Source organism: Lipotes vexillifer, unplaced genomic scaffold, assembly GCF_000442215.2.
Source record: "Lipotes vexillifer unplaced genomic scaffold, Lipotes_vexillifer_v1.1 scaffold1696, whole genome shotgun sequence".
NCBI classification, from domain to species: Eukaryota; Metazoa; Chordata; class Mammalia; order Artiodactyla; family Lipotidae; genus Lipotes; species Lipotes vexillifer.
Genome location: NW_006788411.1, coordinates 57560 through 67771, shown reverse-complemented (window position 1 = coordinate 67771; position 10212 = coordinate 57560). Strand labels below are relative to the sequence as shown.

The 10212-nt window shown below is 48.1% G+C and overlaps 1 protein-coding gene across 1 annotated transcript in view; it reads left to right on the top strand.

The window, feature by feature from the left end:
• The window catches only part of GCNA (germ cell nuclear acidic peptidase), a 28699-nt gene that overhangs the window by 17435 nt on the left and 1052 nt on the right, over positions 1-10212 (top strand). Inside the window, exons 5-10 of the mRNA XM_007461587.1 lie at positions 310-684; positions 1834-1909; positions 5946-6090; positions 7278-7416; positions 8403-8607; positions 8911-9042. Coding sequence (XP_007461649.1) covers positions 310-684; positions 1834-1909; positions 5946-6090; positions 7278-7416; positions 8403-8607; positions 8911-9042 — 1072 coding nt within the window. The remainder of the gene's footprint in view (positions 1-309; positions 685-1833; positions 1910-5945; positions 6091-7277; positions 7417-8402; positions 8608-8910; positions 9043-10212) is intronic.

Genomic DNA, 10212 nt, shown 5'->3' with positions numbered 1-10212 from the left:
TTTTTTTTTTTTTTTTCTGCTGTACGCGGGCCCCTCACCACTGTGGCCTCTCCCATTGTGGAGCACAGGCTCCAGACGCGCAGGCCCAGTGGCCATGGCTCACAGGCCCAGCCGCTCCGCGGCATGTGGGATCCTCCCGGACCAGAGCATGAACCCGTGTCCCCTGCACCGGCAGGCGGATTCTCAACCACTGTGCCACCAGGGAAGCACCTGACTTATTTAATTTGTGCTCAATAATCTGAACTTGATTTGGGGGTGTGGGGGGTGGAGGGAGTATGTTTATACATCATTGTGTCTCTTGAATTTCAGATGAGATTCTGGAAGTGTCTGATACCGATGAGCAGCCACCCCAGGAGTCTCCAGTACTTATCACTGATGATGATGATGATGATGATCATAATGATTTGCAGGGCCCTGTGCTAATAGAAGATGATTTGTGTGATGAGGACCAAACTCCCTCAAATGAGAAAAAGAAGAATGAGTTTGCTATCTCCCTACACAAATCATCTTATGATGTTGGTAAGCAGGATCTTGGGGAAAATGTCTGCCAGCCACCAAGTGATGAACCTAAGGCTGAGATAGAGATTTCACTTGGAAAGTTGTCAAGTGATGAAGAGCCTGTACGTTTGGTGGCAAAACCAAGGAAAAGGAAAAATAAAACCAGAAGCATACCTGTGACATCTGGTAAGCCAATCAAACCAAGTATGCCTGTCCCACTAAGGCTAGCGCCACAAGTGGGTGCCCTTTCCCCCGTATACGTCTGTCTTGTCGAGTCTGCTTGTCCTGTCTACTAACCCTCTGCTATGTTTCAGCAGCTTCCTAGTGGCCGAGGGAGGCAGCCATCCCAGTGAGAAGGCTCTTTCTGGGGAAGGGCGAGGAACACCTGTGTCGTCCTCATGCTCCAGTTTCTTAGTATCTGCCGTTCCATCCATTGGCAGTGCTTTTTCCCTGCAATTTTTTGTCCTGAGGATATCCCATTTTTCTTAGGATCCAGCCCAATTGCCACTTGCTGTAGAAAGCCATAAGTCCGAGGTGCTCCTCCCTCACAGGTTCCCAAAGTTCCTAGGCCCTGTCACTAGTAAAGCACTTACACAACTGTGTTAAGTATGTTTCTGAATCTGTCCTCCCAGTAGATAGTGAGCCTTTTCTATTTCTTGGCCACATCACATGGCATGCGGAATCTTAGTTCCCTGACCAGCGATCGAACCCTTGCCCCCTGCAGTGGAAGCACAGAGTCTTAACCACTGGACCACCAGGGAAGTCCTGATGGTGAGCCTCTTGATGGGAGGGCTCTCACTCATCCTTAAGTCTCTCCTGGAGTCTAGCCTGGTACTTGGCACATACTAGACGTTTAATAAGTTTTTTAGATAAATGAATGAAGGGCACTAGCTCCTGATACGTGAATTTCTGGCTAGAGCAACCGGCAGTATGGGTGCTAGACAAAAGGGGAAAGGTTTGGCTTGCACATTGGATGAAGGTGCCACCTAGGATGGGGGCCATTTTCCTCAGAGTGAGTGCGTGAGTTATGCCACACCATTCCTGGTACTGCACGTGCCTCAGTCGCCCCCACAGTCTAACCTCCAAAGGCATATTCATGTAGCCTCATAATAGTCCTCAGCACCTAGGACAGAATCCTGTCCCGCTTACTCTGCTTACTCGCGTAGGTGAAATCTTTCATGCAGACTAACGGAGGAGGGTGCCCGCTTCCAAGAGAAGCGTTGAGTGTATATGTGCTGCTCTGGGCTTGGATGTGAGGGCTCCTCCTGGGATTACCTTTCTGTGAGTTGCTGGTTGGTACCAGTTTTCAGGGTACAAACTACTCTCTCTTTTCAGTTGTTAAAAGAGCAAAGAAGCATGGGCCTTTAAAGAAGAAATTCGGAGCAGCAAAATTTGAAAAATGCGAGCCTGGGTATGTATGTACTGCTTACGGTCAACAGCACAGGAGTTGACTGCATAGTTGTCACGTGCAAAGCTGTCCACTGGGCACGTGTGGGGGTTTTCAAGGGGATGAAGAAGTCTGCTGGGGCCGGGGGGCGGCACAAGTTTTACCTCCCTGAATGGGGAGGGCAGAAGCGGCAGGAGGAGGAGAGGAGGAAGGGGGGGGAGGAGCCTCGGTGCCCTCGCTCCCCTCCCCCAACAGAGCCGGGCGTGGGCACTCTGCGCAGATTTCAGCGATTCTGGGCAGACTGGATCCCTTTTGCCCTCCCCCCGCCACAGGAGCTCTGGCCCCTGAGGTTTCCTTTGTCCTTCCACTCAGATTAAACAATGATGTGTAGCTAAAGATCCTTTTTTCAGGCCAGATACAGCCTCATGGCCACCAGTTTGCACTGAACTAAAAGCAAAGGCAGTGGGAATGGTGAGAAGGCAGAACAGATGTGTTCCCATCCATTGGAATTGGGGGGAGGCAGTCAAGATTGTCTTCCAGGGTTTTCTAGTGTTCTGGATGAACCCTTATTCTTTTTTTTTTTTTTGCGGTACGCGGGCCTCTCACTGTTGTGGCCTCTCCCGTTGCGGAGCACAGGCTCTGGATGCACAGGCTCAGCGGCCATGGCTCACAGGCCCAGCTGCTCCGCGGCATGTGGGATCTTCCCGGACCGGGGCACGAACCCGAGTCTCCTGCATCGGCAGGTGGACTCTCAACCACTGTGCCACCAGGGAAGCTCCTTCTTGCAATTTTTTAAAGCTTAAACATTAAGGTGAAATAAATAGTCTCTTTATCTTTATTAAGCTATATGTTAGATATTATATTGATACTGAAAACAACAGGTCATTTAGACCAAAGACATGTTAATGCTCAAAGGAAGCAAAAAAAAAAAAATGCATTTTCTCACTTAGGTTCCAGGAACTTCTCACTTTTTCTCTTAAAAATATGATATAGTGAGCATACTTTTCTTTGTTTTTCTTTGCATTCAGGAGTAATTTATACTTACATCTGAATTATCTTACAAAAGAAGGGATATATTTGAAGGACTGTACGTTTCATTTTTTACCTGTATTTTGGGGCAATAAATGCATCTTTTTTTTAAACATATGGTGTTTTCCTTTTAAGAAATTTATTTATTTATTTATTTTTGGCTGCGTTGGGTCTTCGTTGCTGCGCACAGGCTTCTTCTAGTTGCTGTGGGCAGGGGCTACTCTTCGTTGCCATGCGCGGCTTCTCACTGCGGTGGCTTCTCTTTCTGTGAAGCACGGGCTCTAGGCACACGGGCTTCAGTAGTTGTGGCTCGCAGGCTCTAGAGCGCAGGCTCAGTAGTTGTGGCACACAGGCTTAGTTGTTCCGCGGCCTGTGGAATCTTCCCGGACCTGGGCTTGAACCCGTGTCCCCTGCATTGGCAGGCAGATTCTTAGCCACTGTACCACCAGGGAACTCCAATAATTGTGCATCTTAGGGGGAGAAGAAGAATGATGTGTCAGGCGTAGGGGCAACAGAGAAACTTGGACTTGAGCAGAGAGGCTCTCTGTTTCTGCATTTCTCTTTGGTTCAGTGTGTCATGTCTTAGATGGGTCCCCTTGCAGCAAAGCTTGTTCTCTGGATTCCTAGATCGATATTTAAGCTGCTTTGCCTCTAAGGGACATGTGTCTTGGGTAGAGTGTGACGAAGGAAGAAGCTGCTCCTTTGTGTCATTGTCCTCTGCCTCATATCAGGAGGCTGGCCTGTTTGGACTCTTCTCTGTTGCCTTGCTGCTTCCTGTTTCAGTCTGTAGGCTTCCTGTTGTGCTCAGCATTGTTCCTGTGCAGGCTGCTTGCTGGTCATGGTGTCTGATGCATGCGTCTGGGGTCTTGTTGGTTCCTCTGATGTGGAGATACTCAGTTTGCAGTAAAGCAGCATTGCCACTGAAGTGAAGGCTTGCTAAGCCACAAGCTGCTTGATGTGAGTATAGACACACGCAGGGATCACGCTCTCTGCTGAGGTCTGTAGATGGTTTAGGTTTTTATCTGCCACCTTTTCTGATGCAAATTTGCTTTCAGGACTAAATAATTGGAGGCAGAAATATTAGTCACCCATATCAGACTGTGGGGCAAAAGTCCGTTACTTTAGCTGCCTATATCTTCTCTGGTACTTTCCCTCTGTCTCCACCCTGGGCAACTCCCATAGGGTTTTATTTTGTGACTTAAGGGTTAATGAGTGTCTTGGCAAAATCTCGGTCTCAGGGGTTCTGTTAGGTCAGAAACACTTCCCTCTGTTTGCTACTGGCTTATCATCTTTTCAGCTCTGTGGGCTCATCTCTTTGGACTCGTGGATTGTTCCAGCCAAGATAAAAATGTTTCCGTTTAGGGGCTTCCCTGGTGGTGCAGTGGTTGAGAATCTGCCTGCTAATGCAGGAGGCACGGGTTCGAGCCCTGGTCTGGGAGGATCCCACATGCCGTGGAGCAGCAGGCCCGTGAACCACAGCTACTGAGCCTGCGCGTCTGGAGCCTATGCTCCGCAACAAGAGAGGCCACGACAGTGAGAGGCCCGCGTACTCCGATGAAGAGTGGCCCCCACTCGCCACAGCTAGAGAAAGCCCTCGCACAGAAACGAAGACCCAACACAGCCAAAAATAAATAAATTAATTAATAAACTCCTACCCCCAACATCTTCTTTAAAAAAAAATGTTTCAGTTTAAATAAATAGATATTACACGTGTGAGTTTTTTATGGGCTCAGCACTATTCTTTTTTTTTTTTTTGCGGTACGCGGGCCTCTCACTGTTGTGGCCTCTCCCGTTGCGGAGCACAGGCTCCGGACGCGCAGGCTCAGCGGCCATGGCTCACAGGCCCAGCCGCTCCGCGGGATGTGGGATCTTCCCGGACCGGGGCACGAACCCGCGTCCCCTGCATCGGCAGGCAGACTCTCAACCACTGCGCCATCAGGGAAGCCCTCAGCACTATTCTTTGTGCATTTGAATTAGGCCTTGAAAGATGGGGCAGCAATAGTGGTCTAATGGAAAGACCGTGAGATTTGGGTCAAAAGATTCAGTGTCTGTGAAATTTGGGTAAGTCATTTAACCTCTGAACTTAAGTTTTGTCATGTGCAAAGTGGAGATGGTAAGAATAGTAGTAGCTTCTTTGGAGGGTGGTCGTGAGGATTAAATATGATGATGCAAAAGGAAGTTCTTAGCAAATGATGAAGTGCTCCACAGAGGGTGGGTCTCAGTAGAGGTGGAGGTGTGGCCATTCTAGGCCATGGACAAATCGGTTCATGTCCAGGGAACATTTAAGTTGCCCAGTTTGGCCAGAGTGGAAATGATAGCTGGAAACAGGTTGGAACCAGGTTGACCTGGGCCTTGAATGTTAGGCCAGACAGTCAGTGAAAAGCCAGGGAGGGACATCACTGGAACGTGGCCTAGGAAAATTAGAGAGAGAGAGGGAGAGAGTGAGTGTGTGTGTGTGGTTGGATTAGAAGAAAAAGAGCCTGGAGGTGAGGAACACAGCGGGATGCTGTAGTGGCAAGGCATAGAGGGGAGGACAGGAACTTGACCTGGAGTGGTGACAGCAGGGTGGAAAGGAGGGGCTGTCTGGAAGAGATGATGTGAAGGAGACAGTGGTCTGTCTTTGTGCCTAGTTGAATATGGGGTGAGGGAGAAAAATGAATTTAAAAAGTCTCTGAGGTTTTTAGCCTGTTATAATAGAAGTTGAACAATTAAACACATTTAGCAGGAGACATACTCCGGTTAGTAAGTTGGAAATTTGTACTGGGCAGTTGTAAACGCAGATCTTAGGAGAGAGGTGGAGACTGCAGATCCAGATGTGGGGTCACCCCTGTTGAGGTTGGAACCATGGGCCTCACGTCTCTGACAGTGTGCGGGGAGTGACGAGAAGAAGGCTATGAATGGAATCTTACAGGAGATGCCCTTGTAGCAGGAGCTGGAAGGAAGAGGGACCCTCTTGACATGACCTGTATGTATGCATTTCTTCTACTGATTTCTTTCCCTCTACAAAACTCAGTTGAATTTACCTTTGCAGGCATTCTGAGTGCAAAATACCTGGATGTTTCTTGCGTGGCATTGAGAACTTAAAGCAGTATTCTGGAAAGAATTTCAAGCAAAATAAGGATGAACTGGTTCAGAAAATCTACGCTCTGTGTAACAGCTCTGTCTTTGATAAAAAGGTAGACTCGATGAAATAAGCACTTACTGAGCACCTGCTGTATGTCCAGCTCTCTTGGGAGCTGGAAGGTGTGCAGATGTACTAACTGTATATTTCCTGCCCTTGAGAAGTGTCAGTTTAGATGGGGAGGGGAGTTGAGACATGCATTCGTGAAAGACACAGTGTTTTGTGGGTTACAGTATATGGTCCAGACTGTTACTACCACAGGTGATCAGCAGAGGGGGAAATCACTGAGAGCCTGAGCGGTTGGGAAATAGGATTGCCTGGAGGGAGTGAGACTTCTGGGTCTTGAAGGATGGTAAGGGGAGAGAACAACAGTGGTGGGGGAGGGGGCAAGTGTTGAGGCTTGACTATCTGGAAGAGAGGGTTCATGTTGAAGGATACTAGGAAAGAGCTGTGGGACCTTGGGCAAGTTACTGAGCCCCTGTTTGCTCATCTGTAAAGTAGGGGCATTCCAGTACCCTAGTCCCTACCACCTACTACTTCACAGAATTACTGTTAGGCCTGGATAGGTGAATGCCCCTGAAGTGCTTAGAACAGGGCCTATGACATAGTGAGCAGTACGTGTTAACTAGCGTAGGGCTGGTTAATGGAGGGCCTTGGGAGTCGGGTTGGAGGAACTTAAATTGAAATCAGTAGGCACCACTGCCCAGGGATGGGATGTAACGTGGAGTGCCTGCTGAAAGAATTGTTCTGTCAGTAGCCTGTGGTGGGGACTGGATCAGAGAGAATCTGGAGGCAGAGAGACCTGCGGTCATGAGGTTTTCCAGACTTTATTGTCTCTGGTGACAAAACTTCCTGCAGGGAAAGTTCTTAGATCTTTCTAAAGGTTCCCCAGCCTTTGGTGCCCTTCCTGATGACAGTGGTGTTACATCAGATGACTCTGATGAGTGGAACCTTAAGTGTTCTGAGTTGCACTTTTAGTTTTGCCTCATGGCTCTCATGCGCGGGCTCCATCTCCTAGCCCAGCAGAAGTGTCCTTCTCTCCTTGGCTGCCCCTGACTTTTGTCTCCATACAGGGGAGCACAGATCCTGCATTCACGTGCTTGCAACAGTCTCGTCTTTACGTGGGCTTCAGCTTAGGTTTTATTCCCCCAGAATGTTAGATTTGCAAAACTCTTGAGTTAATATTTTCTGGTCTGCTTAGAACCGCTTTCTGATTCGCTCTTGTTTGCTTTTTGTTCTCAGATGCCGGAGAAAATTGACATCGGCTGGAATAAAAAGATGCTGAGAACTGCTGGTTTATGCACCACTGGCGAGATTCGATACCCGAAGAGGGAGCGTTATGCTAAGATTGAGATTTCTCAGAAAGTCTGTGATTCTGCAGGTGATGGCAGGAGCTGGGCAGCTCCCCTGCTGCACTTACATCTGATATGGCGCCTGGGAGGTTACTCTTGGGTGCTGGTGTTCTCTGGCCGCCTGTGTCACAGCTTTCGGTGGACAGGCCTACTGTGTGTTGCTTAGAGGACATTATTATTGGATGTCTCACCACCACCAAGAATCCAGTTCGTCCATATTTCTACTGGGCCTAACTTTGTGCAGCTCCCCACTGCCAGCAGCAGCATCTCCATCCTCCCAGTAACTGAGGTTCAAGGTCCCCTATATCTAGCCAATCACCGAATGTTCATAATGACTCTCCTATTATCATCATCCCTTCTCTGTCTTTGCCTCTGCCCAGCTATGGACCCTCATCACCTCACTTTTCTCCCTGCTCCATGCAGTTTCGTGCTAGGAAACCTTGGGCTTGCCAGTGCCTCGAGTGTGGCTTTCGAAGCCATCGTACTTTGCCCCCCTCCATGTGGCCAGTCTTGTCTCTCACTACTCCACCTGTGCTCCAGCCAGGCTTTCTTCACGCTGGCTTTCAAAATGGACCACATGCTTTCCTGACCCCAACCTTGGCTCACCTTCTCTACCACACCTAGAAAGACCTTGATAATTTTGCCAATCTAGTCAATTGTTAAGGGCCCAGCTCAGATCCCAGCTTCTCCACCGAGCTTCTCCTGACCAAACCCCACTTTATGCTCCTGGAGGGCGGCGACCGGGCCTCGGCTGGATGTATTTCTAGCAGTGTCCCACAAAAAGAGCACATTGGAGCTTTTCCAAAAACACTTGCTCCACTGAGGCTCTCTGCCATTAATAAAATCGGGTTGAATTCGGTAGAAATTTCACCTTCAGAATCCTGGGGCGATAACACTCCTGCCTGCCCACATATGCTTATGTGTCTGGTGGGGTGGAGAGTCTAGGGGTGATTGGGTAACAGACCAGAAGGGAATCGGTTTAAGCCTCATGATTTCTTTTCATTCCTCTTCTAAGACCGACTCCGGGATACTTTGATCCATGAGATATGCCACGCAGCCTCCTGGCTGCTCGATGGCATCCGTGATTCTCATGGTGACGCATGGAAGTATTATGCCCGAAAATTGAATATGGTGCACCCGGAGCTGCCCAAGGTCACCCGTTGCCATAACTACAAGATTAACTACAGGATTCATTATGAGTGTACTGAGTGCAAATTCAGGTAAGACCCTTCTCCTCAGACTTTTTCCAATTATGTTTTTGCTATGGCCTCCACGTAGTCTTCAGTGGTTTTATCAGGAAGTACATGGCTATCTGACTTGAGGAGTAAAACTACTCCTTTCCATGTCTTCTTTCTCCATTCTCTTCTGCTTTGAGCCAGCCTGACCACGGCCACTGCCTGGTGCCCCACTTGATGAGATCCCACAGAAGAAGTCTGGCTGTGGGCTCAGGGGCAGCAGCTCTGAGAAGATGCGGAGGTACAGTGACTGATTCGTTTGCTGTGTGGTGTCTCTTTCCTCCTTAGGGTTGGCCGCTACACCAGATCATTGGACACCGAGCGCTTCATCTGTGCCAGGTGCCAGGGCTCTCTGGCCGTTCTGCCATTAACTCGTAAAGATGGAACCCCCATTGAGCCCCACGTGAGACCATTTGCCAAGTATGTGCAGGAGAATTACAGAATAGTCAGGAAGGAGATGGCAGGGATAGGTCATGGGGATGTGATGAGAAAGCTCAGCAAGGATTTTAATGCCAAAAAACAAAGCCAGGTTTGTTGAGGTTATCTGAGAATGTATTTGTGTAAGGTGACTCATCTATTGGTAAGGAGTTTTAGAAAGATATCTTTGATGCTGTGAAGTTATGAATATTAGAATTTAAATCCTTCTTTAAAAGCTTCCTGTTATTAATGATGTTTGTTCTTCACTAAGAGTTCGGTTGCTAAACATTTTGTGCTGATACCCAAAAGCACTTTGGATCTACCTTGGGTCTTATTTAGATGCTGTAGTTTTAACATGCAGAGCAAAATGCGAAAGAGAAAAGATTTCTGGAGAGTGGCACGTTGAGAGAATGAGGCATGCTGAGAAGAGAACAAATTTTAAAGACAGTACTTCAAAACCAGAGCTGCTGTCAGATGTAACCTGTTAACACCTACCTGGAAGTGAAATACAGACATGTTTCATGAATTTAGCTGCTCTTGACATTGTATGAAGCCACCTGAACAATGTCACTGTTCATAAAATAAAAATAAAGAAATGTTTTCTGCAGCTCACTTGTTAGCAAAGTCTGTTCATTGACAACCCATGTCCAGAGCAGAACAAACCCTTGGGTCTTTGTCTAAGACCCCGGACCTCTCAAGCTCTCCACGATGTGTCTGGAAGAACAGCCTCCGTTTAGGGTTTCTCTTGGATTTTTGTGACTGCCCATAAGCACTTCAACAACCTCCCCTCTTTTGGGAGCTGTCTGGGATGTAGACTGGAATCAACGTTGTATTTGTTTTCTGTTTCTGCCAAAACAGTCTGCCAAAGCAGATTACCACGAGGTTAGTGACTTAAAACAACACAAATGTATTATCTTACAGCTCGGGAGGTCAGAAGTCTGGCGCAGACCTCATAAGTCTAAAATCAAGGAGTGGGCAGGGCCGCATTCCTCTCTGGAGGCCCTGGGCGGGGGAATCAATTTCCTTCTCTTTCCACCTTCTAGGGGCTGCTTGCATTTCTTGGTTTGTGGCCCCCTTCTTCCCATCTTCAAAGCCAGTGACATCTCTTTTCTCTGACTATCTCCCCTTCTGCTTCCCTCTTTCACTTTTTTTTTTTTTTTTTTTTTTTTTGCG